Here is a 19662-nt window from a genome sequence, read left to right as displayed (position 1 = left end):
GTATCGAATTAAGTTAGTCTTCAAAGCGTTTTCGACCAACAAGGCATTGTTTTACAACAATCACTCTCCTGTGAGCTCATAATCACATTTTGCTTGGTAATAACGGTGTTTATCCTCGATCCACTAATTGTGCCTTCCACTTTTTTTAGCTTAACAACGTGCCAACGTTGCTGCGTTATTCCCGACTTGAGAACTGCAACTATGCATCCATGTTTGTTTTTATCAAGAGAAAGTAACTCTCGCGACAGAAGTCTATAACCCGGACTTGGTTGTTTTTGCTTGATCAAGTGCAAGTGCAGAGCGAAGCATGGTTCAGTGGAATTAAACGACTCACTACTCCACCTGATGGAGAAGCAAAAGCGTTCTTACCAAGACGGCTAGTTGAAGTCACCACAAAACGATAGAGTGTAAAACAGTAAACGTGTTATTCAGATTGAAACGTTTTCACGAAACAAACAGAAAACGTTTCACGCTGAAGACAAATTCACAGGCAAGCCTGGGTCAACTCTATTTTAAGTAAAGTTTAACTCAGCAAAATTACAAGTTCCTAAACACAACGAGTTTCATTCCTAAACACAATATTGCTGCCATGTTTCAATAAAGGTTGATAAATTTAAATTGCCGTTAAGTAAGTACTAAAGATATTAAACTTCTAAAGAAGTTGAACTTATAGAACCTTGAATAGGTAACAGATTTAGGAGGGTTGGGCTGTTTGTTTTGTTAAACACTTCTTTCAACAAATCCAATATTCTTTTTTAAAAAAATTCCAATCACAGAACTACCATCAAATCCAATATTGGCTGCAACCAGCTAACAACTTGAAACCAAAAGCAACACACAGAAAATCCTTATGTCATTCTCCAATCTCAAATGAAGGTACAAATCAGTTTCTGCTTGCTGGAATGAAAGGGTGGGATGAACTTCGCGCATTAAACTTCGCAACGGGCCACAAAATGGATTTTTGTATTATATAGAATAGACCTAACCTTCCCTAAAGATTCAGCATTCCCGCACCCCCTAGGAACAGTTGTCGCACCCCTGGCCGCAATCTTTACAACTTTTAGTCCTAATTTGTTTTTTATAACTTTTCAGGCAGGACTTTGGGTTTGTATCTGGCCCGAGCCGAGTTTCGTTTTTTAATTTACGCCCCCCTCCCCGTCGATGTTTTACAACTGTCGATTAAGAACCCGTTACTCACCCATTATGACGTCACACAGAAGTACGACGCTCGGTTGAAAACTGCTCATGGGGAACCGCCTGCGACACTTCACGTCAAAAACATTTTTATAAAACAGGAACATGAAATCTAAAGTTTAGTTATTTTCGTACAAACTTAAGCCAATTATGAGATGCAGGCAAGTCATAAATTATATTTCTCGAGAAACGGCGAACGGCTTTTGCTTCTACAGAAAATACAAATAAACACAAACGCGTCTGCCAACAAGATTTGAACCGACCCCATTATGTGAAAGTTGACCCCATATAAAAAAAAACTCCTCAACTTTTATCAGTAAGCTGTCATTGGTCGCATTAATGGAACGAACATAGAATGATGGGTTGCAAACGCGAGATAAGAAAAAACGCCACCGGGAAGAAGAAAATGATGTTTTTCGTCATGAGCTAAAGAAACTGACACTAGATGGATATTTCCCATGTGTCATGGTTGGTAGTTATATTATATTACTAAACATCAATGTAATAATACGCAAAATACGCCCGCTGTCTGTTGCGCCGAGAAGTGAATCAGTATTTTGATTGCGAATACCTTCATGTCGTCATCACACCCGTACGCTCCCGCTAATCTACAGAAACAAAGCGAAACCGACAAATTTCGTGTTCCGGTCAAACCCACCCCAATACATTACCACAGTTTGCAGCATCACCAACAACCACCACAACAAATACAACCTCCCGTACGACCTGGACCAGCGTCAAGATTTCGAGAGAGCCGCCAACCTGCTTCTCAGCCACACCTTGTGCTGGGTTCCAACGTTGTCCGCGATCCACCAAGGGACGTGTCAATCAACAGCACGTCGATTCGACAACCGTACAACATCTCCAGGGCAGAAGCTTGACCGAATGGTCCGGCGCGACTGACGCACATAAAGACATAAAATACATAAAAACCCCGATCGGCATTCGTCCCCGGGAGTGTCCTGGGTTCGAACCTCGTGAAAAAAAGTTACAACAATCTCCAAATGGCTGCGACTGCAAATGGTTTGTTGAGTTAATTTGTTTTGCTCAAAACAACAGCGGCATAACTGCACTAAACAATCACTAACCTGGAAATAGCTGCGCAACGTTGAAACGTTATGGGCGCAAATTGGAGGCCACAATTGATGGATCATGTGATTAAACGCGCTGCAGCTACACCGTAGCAATTCGGCGACATGGTGAGTCAATTCACGCATTTCACTCTTCAGACAAACATTATCCGCTAATTATAATTTACTCACAATATTTTTCAGCACTGTTGGGCACAGAGTGCTCGTCACTGTAGAATTGTTTCTCCATTTTATTTCACACCAGCACAACAATGTACTTCCACTTCCAACCAACAACAACCATAGAATGACCAGAGAATCAACAATCGTCACGAATGACTGCACACTTAAAGGCATCGGAATTTAAAGGAAAACGTAGGAATAAAACTTTATCGTTAGCCTAATAAGTTGATAATTATTAATGTAAACAGCATAGTATTATTCATATATTATCCAACTTTTACAAAATGAAATTTAAAATGCAACTTCTTAATCAATACACAACGTTAAATAATTAAAATAACAGAATGTTACTGATAAATATTGCATAAAATATTTGGCGTGAGATTTAGGCTAAGGTATCAATGATATGTTCATTTTTTGTGATTGATTCCTCGTATATTTCGTGATTTAATATTGCACTCGCTGCATTTACATTTCTAATTAACTGCGTGGATATGAAATAAGGTATTGGGAACAATAACAGTAACCAGTTACGAGATTGTTTGTTTGTTTACTAACTTTCTTTTATCCACGGTTAGCGCCGAGCTGCATGTTTTATTGCAAACCCATCGGGTTAAAACAATGACGCTCAAGTTTCTTGCTCAATAAACACAAGCGACCAAGATAGGATTAGAACCCGCAACCTTGTGACTGCAGGACGACATTTTAACGTTGTGCAGCTGTTTCCGACTGGGTGATTTATGTCGCTGTGTTTTCTTTCACCAAGCGAAAAAGACTCAACTCAATTTCGAACAACTTGTTTTGTTTCTGAAGAATAGAATCTCGTCTAGAAAAACTCCCTATAGTCGTATTCACATACTGGTGATGATTTATTACAAGATACAACCACGGGATAAGCCCGGGTCAAATATCGGTGAGTTTACGTTTGTCTGTGGGTTCGCCCATGGTTTGTTTGGCCAAGCGATTGTTCGGTGGAAAGTTGAGACAATTCCTCTGATTTATTGCGCCACTTGGCGGAAGTTGTCACTTAAACACAATCCACAAGATGTCGCTATATATCAGGAAAGGCAAAATTACTTTTTCGCGACGCATTTGACAAGACAAGAAACTGTTGCGCCGAGCTGTAAAAACCAAAAGAGTTTGAAAAATGGTTTTGAAATGTTGTGATTTGATAGAGCAGTGTGCAGGGAATGGTGGGAGTGGATATCAGGTGTTGCAGGGAACACTTGGAAATATTATCGTGTGTTTCACACCAATAGACAAGTTTGTACAAATACTTTTACATCAATCCTATTTACATCATAAATATTCTAAATATGTCAATCATATAAAATCGAATTGCACGATATAAAATTACTACTTAGTTTAAATGCTGCCTATATAGCAAACAGTTGTTGGTGGATTGTAGCAAAATGTTTGTGGATTGGCACAGATCTGTGGAGTGTTAGTTGAAAAGCACTGGGATATGAGAGTTTATATAGTAACAGGTTTTCAATTGACACATGCACAAATAATCACACATCATATATTTACAGTAATATACTAAAGTTAAAATAGCAAAAAAAAACATAACTAACATAGTTTTTAGTACAGATCAAAAATACAGTGGAAAAAAATTAATACAAAAGCAATGGGGAAGAAAACAGTTGGTTTCACATGACGACTTATTCAAAAACATGAAAAAGTGCAACAAAACAAAAAAACGATAATATAGCTGCAAAATATGCAATGATTTAATTTACACACAAAACATCCAGTATGATCAATTTGATTAAAAAAGTTAAAAAAACGGGAAAAAACAATAAAATAGAAATGAGTTTGCATCACATTTCTTTAAAACCATTCAAATTGCAACACATCAAATACAAAGTTCAGGATGAAGAGCAAAATACAAACAACAGCAGCAAAGTAGGAAAAGTAAAACATGTTGGAAGCGATTATGTTACAAAAAGTAAAACATGTCAAAAGGAATGAAAATATAATGATGGCGCAAAATTTGCATTAGTAAAAATTTTCAGTGATTAAAATATATTTAAGAAATGTACAAAGCTAAAATTTTCGAATGATGTTGAAGGACAAAACATAAACTACATAATTCTGCATTGTTGAAACCATGGCAACATGTTTTGGAAGTAGATTACAAAATAACTTTGGACAACAAAGTTTTGCTAATAATTAAAAAAATGAAAGTACAATTTTTAGAGAATTTCTAACGATAAAGACAATTAATAATTATAAATAGGCAAAAAATGTTAACATGCACAAAATGGTTTTGAAGTAACTGAAAGTTTCATGCCCAAGAAAAACTGTCCATAAACTTGTTGCATTTTCAGGATTCTTGCAGCTGCATTAAAACCACGACCATTCAAGTTCCTCTACTTTTGACTTCAGGATTTTCAAATCATCTGCATTAATGCGTCTCATCAGCTTTCCATCAAGCCTAAGCTTTTCCATCTATGAAAGCAAACCATAAGATGAAACAAAACTTTATATATTCCTTACTTGTGTTGTGTTAGTAGCATCGGGGTAAGTAGGAGATAATTAAGAGCACTTGGTAGCAACCAATCAGTAATGTCTGTGTAGATTTTTTATGTGTACAAAAGTCAAGAATATTGAGGATTAGCCAAACAGCACAGTCTGTTATTTTTAATGAAAAAATATTTTTTAATGCTCATTCTGCCAATATAGTCCCCTTCATTGGATCGTTGCTGTGTTTATTAGGTTTTGCTTATTCTATTCTACACATCATAAATGCTTTTGTGCCATATCAATGACTCTGAACCAGTGGTTGCCATTCAATGAAGGCAAAAAAGATATTTCAAAGAAAAATGTAGTACTGTTGAAGTAACTTTGCCAAAAAAGTTGCAGTGGCCCCAATTAACCATAGTACAATATAATTTTGAAACACATATACTTTAGAGCACACAAGCATATTAAAAAGTCATATATGGAACCTGACCCACAGGTTAGCGACCCCTGCTATAAAACAGGAAATTTAAACAAAGCACAGCTCTATTTAATGAAAATAGGAAAATCTGTTAAATTCAAAGTTTATATTTAACATGTTAAGCATTTTGAATCTGGTGCACTTAAAATTCCAACTGAGTAAACTAAAACTTTTAACACAACCTGCCCTACGCATAACACTAGGAATGGGCAATCCAAGGAATATTACTTTACTCAAACAAGAAAACAAACACTTGTGCGTTGACATGTAATTATGGCAATACATTTTGAAGACAATTTAAATCAACATTTTCAGTCCAAGGAGCGGGCATAGGGTGAACATTTAAAGTGGTTGTGGACTATTAATTTCAAAAAAGGTAGTCAAGGCAACAAACGCAGCAAACTGTGTTAATGCAGTTTGTAAAGCTGTCTTCAAATTTATTAAGCTTTATACAGGAACAACTTACTGGTGTTTGCAGTGTTGACAATCCACCAATCAATGCTGTTACTCCAGTGGATTTGATTCCACATCCAAACAAGTCAAGTTTCTTCACTTGATGCAAACATTTAGAAAGCTTCTTTGCCCCATCATCACCAAACTTGTTGCATGACAAGTCCAAGCTGTTCATCTAAAAAAAAGATAAATAAACGTACATGTTACACCCATGCTGCACATATACAAGCAATGTGAGATGCTAGTAAGAAAACGAAAAAAATACAAGCACACAGTTTAAATCATTTGCAAATATATTGAAGGAAATTAAACATTTCAATGCAGATTACTCTTTAATGCAGCCAAGCGTTTTCCAACTAGCTAAAAATATAGAGTGTATATGTTTGTTTACCACTGCTGACTAGGGTTGGTCCAATAATATAATGTAGCGCTGCTGATGCATAACACTATATGTGGTATTGGATAATGCTGGACCAACATTTTCAAAAACTAGGTATTTTTTTATGATTGTTGAAAAGTGGATGTTGTTTTAAATCAAAACCATTCCCTTGTCACAATCCCTTCTCTGTATTGTTAAGTTATTGGGCCCCAACTGAGGGCACAGGCCATTACAGAGCTTCATAAACTGACACTAAATACTGCTTTGGTTTGAATTTGTTGCACTTGTGTGGAAAAGTAGAAAACCAGTTTTGTGGGTAAAATAAATTACAACACAGGTCAACATACTTTAGGTCAGGGGTGGGGAATCTACTTAGGGCCACATGAATTGCACAACATTTTCGAACAGGCCAAATAATTATTTATTTGAAATTCCATGTAAACATGCCCAAAGCACACAAGTGGTTTTATATTTCATCACTCCAGTTTTGATTTATTCTTTGCTGTTACATGTTGGCAAAAAATTAAGGCATACAGGTTTATCACTTATTTTGACCAAAAAATAAGAGTTGGAACACCCCAGCTTTTTTAAAGAATATGTTTTAAGTAACAATACAAGGATCACATGCTAATAGCTCTACAATAAAAAAAAAACTAACACCACATGGCAAATGATTTGTTACTGCAACGAGAGGCAAACAAGTGACTGTTACGTCACAATTATAGCAAGCGGATGAATGAGTGGTATTTTTGTTATAAGTTTGACGCCACAATGAAATGGGGAGATATTGAATATAATCACCAATAATGTAGAAGTCATTTCTAGGAAATATTTGTACATAAACATTACATTGTTTTTTATGTTGTGTTGTATACTTTAACAAAAATTTTACGGGGGCCACAGTAAAAAGGCAAGCAGGCCACACGTATCCCACCCCTGCTTTGGGTGAATAAAATGTTAGATGCAACATTTTAAACAGATGCATCAACTGTCATCTCACCGGTTCTTGGAGTGACAGCAAACCTGAAGCGATATGAGAAATTCCATCCGATGTTATTCCACAACCACCAGATATGTCACCACCCAAACCAAGTGACTTGACATTGCTCAAACATTTTGACATTGCTGCAGCACCACGGTCACCAATTGGGTTGCCAGCAAGGTCAAGTTCATCCATCTAAAAAGTAGAAGAAGAAAAAAGGAAATGCGCATTAAGTCTAAATTGTATTTGTTTTACTGTGCTTTGTTTAATTATGTCACAATTTAACCTGATAGTTGCATTAACAGAAAATTTGCATAAGATAATAAGTAAGATAAATCTCAAGGAAATGCACATTTGTTCAAGTAAATTAGGACCAAATTGCAATTTTTTTACTGTGATTTGTTTTATTATGTCACAATTCAACCTGACAGTTCAGTTGGTAGAAAGTTTGCCTAAGATAACATTATGACTTTTTTGATTCATGACTTGGCACTATGATTTATTACTAGTGAGTACGCTATCAATATTGTGTTCCAATCAAATCACCCAAAATTATAAAAATCATTCTAGTTACGTTTCAAGTTGTGTCAATGTGTTACATAAACAAATGCTCATGAGATTTTTAAATATATCTTGTCTAAAAAGGAAACAACTCATTGAGGTGAAATGTTAAAAAAAATCAGTGCAATCCCACAAGTGCTGGACTATACTCTCTGTTAATCATCTAAAACACGTGAAGTACAATGGTTAATTATTTTATGGCAATAACAGGGGTAAAGAAAATTAATTTCCTAATTGACTTTTAAAGCCTTTCACCATTTTGAAACACATAACATGAAATTGAACCTTTTTATTTAATTATTTACATTCTAAGCATTGTGAACAAAACCAGACCAATTTTAAACTTCCAAATAAATGATGTAAGCTGTAAAGTAAATGGTTCCACACAAACAACAATCGATGAACTTACTGGTGTCTGTAACTTTGATAATCCACCAGCCAATGCATCTGCACCAACAGAAGTGATGTCACACTCACACAAGTAAAGCTCCTCCACCAGATGCAAACATTTTCCAAGTTCCTTGGCCCCATCATCACCAAACTTGTTCCATGACAAATCCAAGTAAGGAATCTAAGCAGGAAAAACTAGTTTAGTATTTTTGTGTAAATACAAGCCACAGAATCCTAATACAGTTAAAAACTAAAATGTGAACAGTTTTTTAAATTTAAATATCTTATATTTTAAGTTTAATTTTATCAAAAATCAAGCAATGCTAAAGTTAACTAGAATAGTGGTTTTCCAATATATTGCCAGTACATCATATTTAACGATGTATCACATATATATTTATAATGGATATATATTTGGCACCTACATTTCTTCGGGTCCTTATCTTTTTCCTGGCACTTTATAACATAATTGTTTCTGCAAGCATAATCTAATGGGTCCCCACACATGTGCAAATGCAATTGGATAACAGTCAAACAGGGCACAATCATTGTTAAACTGGCAGCGTCGATTTTTCACGGGTTCATTTCCGTCATTTCAGCGATCATTGTTTCACAGCGTGCGAATGTTGTTAGATAAAGATATGGCGCTGATCGTGGAAGGAGGGGCCTGTCATTAACCGCCATAAGGCACAAATCTGTGTGAAACAACAATTGCATAACTAACGTTTTTAAATGATCTACAAACATGTCTTAATTGCTGAGTGCAAAAAGACTGCCTGATAGCAAGTCCAGTTATGTGCAAGGCCGAGATATTCGCTTATCAGTGGGCAGGTTTGTGCTTTTCGTGGCCAATTGGGCTTTTTTGACATGGAGTTAAGTGTTGTTTTCACAGGGTGGAAAATGGATGAGTCCAACCACTTAAACTTTTGACAAAGTTTTAACATTTTGTTTACTTAATAGCCCTTTGTTTGTTGAATTATGATTTTTAATCACACAAAGCGTTCCATGTCGCCGGTAAGTTTCTACATAACAACAATATGATTGCTTAGCTGGGCTTTTTATGTCCAAAACCTGTTCTGAAAGAGTTTTATTAATGCTTTCAGTTTGAGAAGTCCTGTTACACAGGTGTAACAAATCGTGCTGCGTTGTTGCTCTGCGTTTCGAAACACGAATAAGTTGACCTACATTAACGTTTACAGCGCAATATAACTATCATCGTAACATCTTAATTCAAACCAGTGAGAAAATGGTCAAGTGACGACTGCATTCATGTGTGAAGCAGAGGCATTTTTTCCATGTGCCACTATCGTCAATCACTTCCATTGCATCAGCTGTGCACTGAGCAAGCAAAAATTTGACAAAAGACAGCATGTAAAAACAGGGGACCCATAATTACAGATAACATTTTAGTGAACGTATTATTAAAAGAAACCTGACATACCTTAGTTTGAGAGTTTAGGATGTTTTGAGTGATGCCTGGCATTCCTTTACATGTGATTCCACAATTATGCATTTTAAGCTTTTTCATTTTGTGGATTGACTTGGTAATTGCACAAGCTCCAATGTCACCCACTTTATTCTTACTGATATCCAATCTAACCTAAACAATAATGTACATTTTACATAACAACAATAATGTGAAGTTAACAGCAATGCAACATGGAATTGTTGATGCCCAAACACAAATCACATTAATAAATGGAAAATATTGTTTGAAATCATTGTTTCCCTATCAACAAATATATTGTCACAATGGTTATGACAATAACAGCAGAAAAGTAACAAATAATTCACAGTTACCATGGACTGTGTAGTTTCCATCTCAAGATGTTCACCCAACTTAACAGCACCACCTGATGTCATGTCAATGTATCTCATATCAAGTTCAGCTACTTTCCCCACCCCACTGCTTAGTATGCTTACAAATTCATCTCCAAAAGGTATGTAACTCAAGCGCAACTCCTTCATCTGTTAACATAAAAACAAGTAATTGTAAGTAAATGAAAAAACATTGTGATCTCCTAATTATTTGTGACTTTATCATTTAAACATATATTGGGAAAACAGTAACTTGTTAAAACAGAAATTATTCAAATGCACATTGTACAATTAGGTGATAAAATATAGTTGTAGCAGACAAACTAGACTAAACCAGAAATGGAGTTATCAGTGTTAAGTTGTTGCAGTGCTTGGTGCCTGGCCAAATGTGATTAAAATTACTTTAATTCATCCAAAGTTAATATTAGTAAGTATAGAAAACCTGATGTGGGTGATCAATTTGCAGAAGTCCAGCTTTAATGCTTCTGGCCAATGTTAACATATTCTGTAGAAAAGAATGATTTTTATATTGGTGTATTTTTAACCATGAGTTTGTGGAGATGTTTCCTAAATCTGTGTCACCAGTGTGATTATTTTGTAATATTATTCCCAGTTTTTTACGTGCACAATCATAATGCATATAATACTTAAATTTTTATTGAAAAAAATTCAAACCTTTCTGTCCCTGTCTGCTGAATCACGAAGGGAACCAAAGCGAGAAACACCAAATCTCTCCACATGAGGAAGGAAGCTTCCAGCAAACTGCAGTTGTTCATCAGGACAATGTCGTAAGCTGAAGTCATCAATCTAAAACAGGTAAAAAAATGCTATTTATTGTCAAAAACTTACTTTCTTCAAGCTTAAAATTATGTTATAAAAAAATTAGGTTTTACATTATTTGTTTTTAAGAGTTATTGAGTACAAAGATCTTTAGAAATGTAACAAACATGTAAATGAAGGAACTGAATAGGATGATACAAATTAAGTCTTAATTGTAACTCACCAATAACAAAAACTATTAATTGTAAGTTACAAAGTATATGGCCTCGGTGGGGTAAAGGAACTAATTCTTAAATATGTTGATAATATCTAGTTATTACACTAACTTTAACGCTGTGTTCGTGCACAAACTTTCCAAAACTCTGCAAAGCATTTCCAACAAATGACAGAATGACTTTTTTCAAATTCAGAGTGGTATTGTTTAGTTTGTAAAGTGAAGCCATGTTTGTGATATCAGATGAAAATACAGAACCCTCTATGTAAGCAACAGTTGGTAGAAGTTTGGTCACAGGTAAGCTAATATCATTACTGCCACATTCATTCAAACATGCAAAAAGATGAAACCACTTTTGCAAGTCATGTTCTTTATTACTTTCCGTTACACTCTCTGACAGTTTCTTTGCTTTGATTTCAGCAATTAAACCAAGAAAATTTTTCTTCTTTACTATTTTACCAACTTGTGCTGCAGGAGAAAGCCGTCTTGCTTTTGTGAAAACACTGTCTTTGCATATGCCGAAACAAAACTTTACAACATTTTCTATATCTCCAGACTCAAAAGCATTTTCAAGGAACGATTTAAACTCATTTAGAGGCATAAACAAAACAAGTCTGAGTGCAACCAACAACTCTTGCCAGGAGCGATGAATAAAGTAGCTAACTTTGTCTTGTCGCAAAATGCGAATCGCAAAATCCTCTACTTCTGTATTGACAAATGCTTGCTGCGTTGCCAAGGGAATTCCAAACTGTTCTAGTTCTATGTCAGAATACAATGATAGGTTGTTTTGCCAGCCATAAAATCCCAGATCACATAGCTTCTTAACCACATCCATACCATCAGGAAAATCACAATGCTTTGAATGGATGTATCTGTTCAACATTGCAATGTACACACCTGTGAATGTGATAGTACCCAAAGTTCCTCCTCCTCCCAACAGAAAGTTAAGAGCCATAAGCATGTTGACAGGTACTACACAGCATTCCAACAAAGCTGGGTTGTCTTGGAGGATTTTCCAAACTCTGTCAAACTGTTCACCACATACACACCTAGCCAGTTTTTGCTGTTCACTCGGTGCTAACCCCAAAATTTCCAAAACAAATTTTGGTCTGTATTCTGGAGAAGCATCAATAAACTGAGTGATTCTTGATGTTACCAACTTGTAAGCATTTATAAGCAGTTTGCCATTTAAAATGTTATATAATACAGCCATTGGTTTGGCCTGTTTAAATGGTGATACATGTGGATATGAATGTAAGTTTTCAGTTTTGGCTTCATCCAGACCATCAATGATTACAACAGTGTTGGGATCCTGCAAGATGAAATTAATCAGCTCCTTTTTCTCTGCTTCATCTATTGAAAAACTTCCCTTTGCAATTAGTGATGAGAAAAGAAATTCAAACAAATCTGTTTTTTGCTCAAGGTCAATGGTGCCCACTGTGATGTAAAATACGAGGGAAGCATTGGGAAGAATTTTCTTGTCAAAAATTTTTTTCCCAATAACTTTTGTCAATGTGCTCTTTCCCACTCCAACTGCACCAACAACACCAACTGACTTTTTATCTTTTTCAACGTCTTCTGCTTCAATCTTTGCTCTTTCAAACATGTTTTCAACTGTGATATCACCTTTCAGTTCATTTCCTTTATCTACCAATCTAGCCAATGTTTCTCGTTCTTTTTCAGGATCATTGTCTTTCTGTCCAGTATATTTTACAAGCACAAGATCAACTGGTTCCACTGTTCTTCCATATTCTCTACCACATTTTTCATCTACTACTGTCTTCAGCAGCTTTCGTAAATTTTCTGCTGTGGCATTGACTGCAAAAAAAAACATTTTGCTGTCAAAGAATTGTTAATACTGATCAGGTTTCCAAAAAATAAACTATTTTTTGTGAGTCCAACAACTGTGTGAGAACTTTATTCTATCAGTGTTAAAGAGCAAAAGAGAGTACACACCACTAAACATTTACCAATTTCTTCACAGCTGAGGGAGTGATTTCTTGGCCCATCATAATCTAAACACACAACAGTTTGTTTTTGTAGTAGGCAAATAGCATGTGTACAAATCCTTGATAACCAACATTTTAAATTAAACATAGTTCAGAATTTGAAAAAAAGTGATTTAAAGTAAACTACCATGAGAACAGAACTGACCAAACCAACAACCCTTTTGCTGTTAATGGTTTGGCTATAGGGTGACGCAGAAACAATTTGACTACACTAAAAAAGACATGGCAGCTTTGAAACTATGCCAGCAAACACGTAAATGCATTATAAAGCAAGCCGGATATTGCTACATGTCTTTGCATTGTATTAGTTGAAAGATCTTCTGAATTTTGAAATGTGCCAAGCCAAATGACAATAGAAATCGGACCAAAAGTATACAATAAAGAAATGCCACATAGGCATTGACACTTCCCTTTGGTACCCACCGCTACTGTGATGCATGTACCAGTTTTACATTTCTGTCATGGCTTTTATTTCCCCCCTTACCTTATTCTGCGCCTAAGGTTGATTGCAGTCAATTAGGTTTGAGGCGCTTGTCACATTTTTTGTGGCTTGGTAACAAAAACTACTCAGTTTATCATTTTACTTGGTTATCTTGGTTTATTTGTTCCTCTTATGTCAATTTTCAGAAACTAACAATATCATTGAGTTGGAATGTATACTTATATGGCCGAAACTGAATGATCCTGTTCCTACCAAGGATTTTATCGTCCATTGCTTTTATTGTTTTATATGAGAATATTCATATTATGCCTTGTGTTTTGCCCTAAGGCCAGTGATAATGGCACACTCAAATATAAATCTTAGTAAGGCATGCCTACGAAAAACTTCATTATGAAAACCAAGTTGGTCTGCCAAGCATTTCTGTATGGATACAAATAGACTAGAAAAATGCAGCCTGCAGTTAGATTAGATTGAAACCCATGACAGAAGCGAAACTTTGCCTGCATAGTACGCAGCACATGCCAGGTTCTGATGGGAAGTTTTCCAAGTCCTGCCACTTATAAAATTATTGCTGCCTATCTCCAAGCAGAAAAATAATCCACTACAAACAAATGCACTTACCAATGTTGTTTCCAGCAATATTGATAATGGATTGGGTGATAACATTTTCTCTAAATCGTGAATTAACTGAAAAAAAATTTGAACATTGATTTTTATTGTTGATTATAAATTTAACTTTGAAGACACAAGCGGGAGTGCTCCCTTAAAAACCATTATAGTTTCAAGGATTTAGTTTCCTTAAATTTGTTAAAAAATAAAATTTGGTTTAATAACTACACAAACCTAATTTGCCAACTTTATTTTCTTCAACAGAATCTTCTGAACTTTCAGAATCTAAATCTTCAGTTTCTATCTTGTGGCGTTTTAGGTCTGGGAAATCATGCTCAGTAGACAATGGATCTGTGCGAAAGAGAGGGGATTAAAATTTTGCTCCTTGCTAACTTAGTACAAAAAGATTGTTGCAAGGCTGTAGTTCAGGTACAGATAAAGAGACATTATGTAATGAGATATTTATCCATAAGGTATGTAGAAAGATGGCTACACTAGCCAATGCAGCCGATCTCTCATCACCAGCTGCACTGATGAGACCTTATAGGTCGAAACAGTGGGCACTGTCTGCAGCTTATGTCGAAAGACCTTTTTTACTGTATTTTTAATTTCATCTGATACTAATAAAGAGTTTTAAATATAATATCAAATATGAACTTCAGTAAACCTGTTTCTCCAGTTGAGTTTCCTGCTTCTGATGTTGAAGCAAATGTTTCAGGAATCTCAAGATGGAGCTTTTTCAGTTTTGTAATGGATTTCTCAATATTTTCTTCAAATAAAAAATAAACTGAAAGTAAAGAAAATTAGAAAGTAAAAACTGTACTAAAGAGGTCAAAACTTTAAGCGGGGGCGTCATGTCCGAGTCATGTTACAGCAAGAGTGTAAGAGGTAGAGCAACAGCAAACATAGTAGTAAGGTAGCTACAGTGTTATCATTAAGCTCACAACATATAGTTTACTCTTGTATCGAAAAGGTTTGAATTAGATGCAGTTTGAATGTTATATTTGAACAAGTGAATTGTTTTTTATTTCAGTCTTACCTAAAACATTGTTAAGTCAAAAAACAAAAATAGTTTGCAAGCTAATAATCGCTTAAGTAAGATTCATTTTATAAACCTAATAGACAAAATCAACCCCTTTAATTAAATAAAACATTAGTAAAGTGCATTGGACAAGTAGGGATTTCTATGCTTGAGTTGAGTTGAATTAATACACTAAATGTAAACATAAATGGTTTGGCAGAGCAAAAAAAAGATTTTTACTTAGTTTGTTTGCTTTCATCCATATCATCATCATGCGATATTGTCTTTCTGCAAAGTTTCCCTTGTAATCACTCTCAATTTCTGTCAACTGAGAATCTTGTAATTGAAACTTTCGTCAAATAATTGTGTCGTTCCAAAAGCTCTCATTGGAATAAAATCGGGAAAATCCATAAATAAACCAAGAAATTTCACGATCTGTAAAACAAGAACTAGAAGCATGGTGGCAATAATAGTAAGGGACTTGCGCCCACAGTAGCCTTGTAAATACTGCAGCAACATAGGGTTTTTGTAGTTTAAACTTGTAAAACACTTGAATAAAGTAAAACACAATATACACAGAAAATATGTGGTCCCTTTCAGAGCAATTGATCCCAACTTTTGGAGCAAGGCCCAGTACTCAAAATTAAAAAAAGCTGTTTGAATTTGTAGTTTTATATGACAAAATAACCTGCTATATTCGTTTGTATAAATCCAAACATTTTGATTACCCGCAAACCAATTTTGCCTACATATTTTTGCCACAGAGTAAAATGATTTAACTAGAAACCAATTATTAAAACAACATTCTTTATGAAAACTTTTGGCCTAATAGTATTTTTTTAAAATTTAAATCCACAATTCAACTAGAATGGTGGCTTTCTGATATACTTCCATTTTATATATTCTATACGATATTTACCAATTTACTATACACATCATTTGATCTACACATATGATTGTTTTTGTAAACAAAAACTAATGGGTCCCCACACGCGTGTTTGTGCGGATTTACGGTAAACAAATGTTGCGGTGATTTTTAAATTCTTAAGAACAAATTTTTAGAAAGCATTAACCCAACAATGAAAAATTTTGTTGTATTTTTTTGCACTATTATTGTCGTATAATTACAAAAACATTAAAAAAGAACGAAACAAACACTTTCAATTTAATCTCTTGCTTTGACCCAGATATTGTCGTCCAATGTCGGGTTTTAAACACATTTTTTTCTAGAAAGCTGTAACAGTTGTGTTACAGACAATTAAAAAGCGATTTGCTGCAAGTGTATACATAACTTTTCATTTAACTTTGTTTCGCAAAACGAGTACCATTGACCTGTAGTAACCTTTAGGGTGCGCACACCAAACAACTGTTTGACCTTTTGACACCGTTTTCAATAGCACGCCGTCCTTGGTGTTCAACAACACCGTTTGACCTAATTTATACATGCCTTGAGTATTTGATTCAAAAAAAAAACGCTACGTTATGGCGAAAGAAAGTTCTGAACTGTGTTAGTAATACCTACTAATTAACCTTAAGTAACCCGTGGTCATGCAGCGGCCAACCTGACAACGACCATTTAAAAAAACTTTTATCTTGCAAAAAAGTCAAGTTTATTTTTTCATATTTAGTTTGTTTAACAAAGTTTTGCTTGACATTATACGAAACCGAAGCACGCTTGTTAGGTTTAAATCGCGTTAAAAAAAAATTTAAAAACTGAAAATGTGAGTGATAACTTAATAAAACGACATAGCATTGCTGTGCAAAACAGTTGATTTCTAATCACCGAAACGACGTCTCGTAAAACGTCTGTTCGACGTCAAGCAGAGCCCTCCCGCTCTGCCCTATTATTCGTAAACATACTCTCTTGGGACTTCTGCCTACAGTGTCTTTCTTGACCAAACGAGCGTTAGACACATTTACATTTCGGGGGCCTGTGGGTGTGTCGCTGGGTCATTCGGGGTCAAACTTCAGGTGGACCAAGTTCAGATTAATATCTAACATATGTCCTAATTTGAATAAATTTGAAGCACTCTTTCTTTACTACACGAGCATTACAAACCAGCGTTAAAAATTTTACGTTTTTGGGGGCCTGTGGGTGAACCGCTGGGTAATTTGGGGTTAAACTTCTGGTGGACCAAGTTTGAATTAATATCTAACATATGTCCAAATTTCAATAAATTTAAAGCACGCTTTCTTTACTAAACAAGCATTACAGACCAGCGTTAAAAAATTTACGTTTCGGGGGCCTGTGGGTGAACCGCTGGGTAATTTGGGGTCAAACTTCAGGTGGACCAAGTTTGGATTAATATCTAACATATGTCCAAATTTGAATAAATTTGAAGCACTCTTTCTTGACCAAACGAGCGTTACAAACCAGCGTTAGACAGAAAAAAGAAAAAAGAAAAAAAGAAAAAAAAAGAAAAAAAAATACTGACAAAAACAATATGTGTCCCCTTCAGGGAAGGGGACCCATAATTTACTTTGAAATCTTCTTGATTTGTTTTCAGCCAAAAGTTGATCAACTTTCTCATTTCGTTCATGGGAATAAACTTCCTGTTGTACAAGTTCAAATATTTCTGCATCAGTATTGTCAACACCTGTCAAAAAATAATAGTTAACTCTTTTAAATGTTACCAACCTAATGTTACAAAGTTGTGTCTCTATAAGTAAATATACAGTAGTTATTTATTGCAAACAGATGAAAATAAAACTGAACCTTTTCCTACAAATTTCTCACCTTTCAAAAACTGAAACATGTCCAAGTCATTGTTTTTCAAATATTTTCCAACCTCAGAATCAGAAAATCCAAGTTTACGAAGAAATTGCAGCTTTAATCTGAAATCCATATCTTTGCATGCCTTTTGAAAAGCATGTTTTGAAGATTTTAGTGTTGAATTCTGGCTGCTACTACTGAACAACAAATATAAAGCAAATTGATATTTTTCCTACATATATTTTCTGAAAAGGGCTTTCTTTCTGCATGTTTCAGATTAACGACCCATAAGTAGATAAATGTATGAATATATGGTAGGAAAGGAAAACACAGTAGGAAAAAAACGTGGCATCACATTCAGTGTTTTAAAGTATTTTACAGTTACAACAAAAACACGCACAAAATTAATATATTGCCTTACCAAAGGGGTAAAGAAGAGCAGTGTAAGGAAAGGAAACCTACCTTGAAGTTGCCATGATAAAATAATCCAGAACCTTGAATTGGTCAGAAATTCAAAACTAAAATTTATTTACACAAAAGATTTACCCTATTAGGTCAGCACCTTAGAAAATAAGTGTAAAGATTGCATAAACATTGAACAAAATAAGCCTCATAAACGTAGTTTACCTAACGAAACCCAAATTTTTTCATGAGTGGCTTGCGGTTAGTGCATTGGTTCTCAACTCATTTCGGGCTATGGACCACTGGCCCAGAAAAAATAATATCATGGACCATTTGTTTTTGCAAGATTTTAGTAAGGATAAGGGGCAAGATTAAAGTATAGATACGAAACAACCATTTGGGCTTGAAACATAATTCTTTCAAACGAATTTTTAAAAAGTGAGATAAAATTATTAACAGCTAACATTTTGATACTCTTTCAATATGTAATTGAAAAATTATATTTCAATATATATCTAGTGCGTGAACAAGTTTAGTGAACATCCTGTGGACCACTAAAAAAGTCTTCATGGACCACCGGTTGACAACCACTGGGTTAGTGGGAAAACCCTGGGTAACCCACTTCAAAAGAAGGTCAACGATCAATCATTCTGGCTTAGGGATATGGTTATATAGCAAGTAAAACCATTCAATTTTCAAACAGCAGCCCTACTATTCAATTCACGATCAATATTGTTTTTGGCGACCAACAGCTTTTCTGGGCGCATCATACAATGCGCATTATACTTCACATTTAGCTGATAGCATCACCGCTAGTCTGATGCTAAAGCTCCAAGCAAATAAACATTTACAAACTTTGTAGCAGCAAAATTTTATCAAGTTTCAGTCTTCCATCTTGTGCTGATGGTACGATCAAACAATGCGAGTTACAACGTCATTCAGTCAATATTGAAAACAGATAAAAAACGAACATTTATTTTAAGACCGACCTAGACCCGAGGGTAAGTTGACCAAATAAACCATTTCGCCAGAAAGTAGCGCACAAAGGTTTATTTAAAACTCGGCCGACACGCAACAATTCACATTTTGCGAGACTGGACCCGATCCGACTTACGACATTCACTGAAAACAACTTTTACACAAAAACTCAAACAAAATTATTTTCTGCCAAAAAAACGTTAATCCCAACTGAACAGAGAAACATGACTGATGACGTCACTATCAAAATAGTTTGTAATTTTAACTAGTCCTCTTAAAATATCAACAAGTTAAATAATTCTGACAACCAAACCTCGTCTAAACTAACATCTGATGTCGGAACTCATTATTTTAGAAACGTCTACACATATTTCTGTGTCCTTTTTTATAAATATATTGAAGTTTTTTTATCACTTTTGTCCTAAATTCGAAAAGTCACTCTAAGTTTAACCTGCGACAAACTTCAGTGCGTGAAACCAACACAGTACGGAAACGCAAAACAGCTATTAGACTGTTT

The 19662-nt window shown here is 35.2% G+C and overlaps 2 protein-coding genes across 5 annotated transcripts; both read right to left on the bottom strand.

The window, feature by feature from the left end:
- Window positions 1–3958: 3958 nt before the first annotated feature.
- Window positions 3959–15350, bottom strand: LOC145215221 (NACHT, LRR and PYD domains-containing protein 12-like). 3 transcript variants are annotated; one of them, XM_080083896.1, is made up of 14 exons: window positions 15293–15350; window positions 14699–14800; window positions 14266–14382; window positions 14044–14109; window positions 12942–12986; window positions 11084–12789; window positions 10653–10784; window positions 10420–10482; window positions 9960–10127; window positions 9601–9759; window positions 8179–8340; window positions 7227–7403; window positions 5861–6022; window positions 3959–4901 (listed from the first exon to the last, which is right to left on the bottom strand). In XM_080083896.1, the coding sequence occupies exons 1-14, from the start codon at window positions 15324–15326 to the stop codon at window positions 4797–4799; spliced, it is 3198 nt and encodes a 1065-aa protein (XP_079940022.1). In that variant the 5' UTR covers window positions 15327–15350; the 3' UTR covers window positions 3959–4796. The 3 variants fall into 3 exon arrangements, with proteins under 3 accessions (XP_079940022.1, XP_079940021.1, XP_079940023.1); XM_080083895.1 differs by having other exon boundaries at window positions 14699–14818; window positions 15293–15342; XM_080083897.1 differs by lacking the exons at window positions 14044–14109; window positions 14266–14382; window positions 14699–14800; window positions 15293–15350 and having other exon boundaries at window positions 12928–12992.
- Window positions 15351–15406: 56 nt separating this feature from the next.
- Window positions 15407–18499, bottom strand: LOC145215223 (uncharacterized). Of its 2 annotated transcripts, none has more exons than XM_080083903.1 (4): window positions 18228–18499; window positions 17790–17962; window positions 17533–17649; window positions 15407–15487 (listed from the first exon to the last, which is right to left on the bottom strand). In XM_080083903.1, exons 1-4 carry the CDS (start codon window positions 18239–18241, stop codon window positions 15408–15410), a joined length of 384 nt encoding a protein of 127 aa, XP_079940029.1. In that variant the 5' UTR covers window positions 18242–18499; the 3' UTR covers window position 15407. The 2 variants fall into 2 exon arrangements, with proteins under 2 accessions (XP_079940029.1, XP_079940030.1); XM_080083904.1 differs by having other exon boundaries at window positions 17790–17959.
- Between the last annotated feature and the right edge of the window lie 1163 nt (window positions 18500–19662).

Source organism: Phallusia mammillata, chromosome 2, assembly GCF_965637545.1.
Source record: "Phallusia mammillata chromosome 2, kaPhaMamm4.hap1.1, whole genome shotgun sequence".
Classification (NCBI taxonomy): domain Eukaryota; kingdom Metazoa; phylum Chordata; class Ascidiacea; order Phlebobranchia; family Ascidiidae; genus Phallusia; species Phallusia mammillata.
The sequence above is the reverse complement of the archived record's forward strand: the minus strand, read 5'-3'. Positions and strand labels throughout refer to the sequence as shown.

Coding starts and splice junctions, on each gene's coding strand:
- LOC145215221 (XM_080083895.1), bottom strand. CDS start 15,326: ATGATGATGATATGGATGAAAGCAAACAAACTAA. Junction 14,819..15,292: donor GATGAAAGCAAACAAACTAA/GTAAAAATCTTT, acceptor CTTTACTTTCAG/TTTATTTTTTATTTGAAGAA. Junction 9,760..9,959: donor TGGAAACTACACAGTCCATG/GTAACTGTGAAT, acceptor ATTATTGTTTAG/GTTAGATTGGATATCAGTAA.
- LOC145215223 (XM_080083903.1), bottom strand. Junction 17,650..17,789: donor CATGTTTCAGTTTTTGAAAG/GTGAGAAATTTG, acceptor ATTTTTTGACAG/GTGTTGACAATACTGATGCA. Junction 15,488..17,532: donor CAAATCAAGAAGATTTCAAA/GTAAATTATGGG, acceptor CTTGTTTTACAG/ATCGTGAAATTTCTTGGTTT.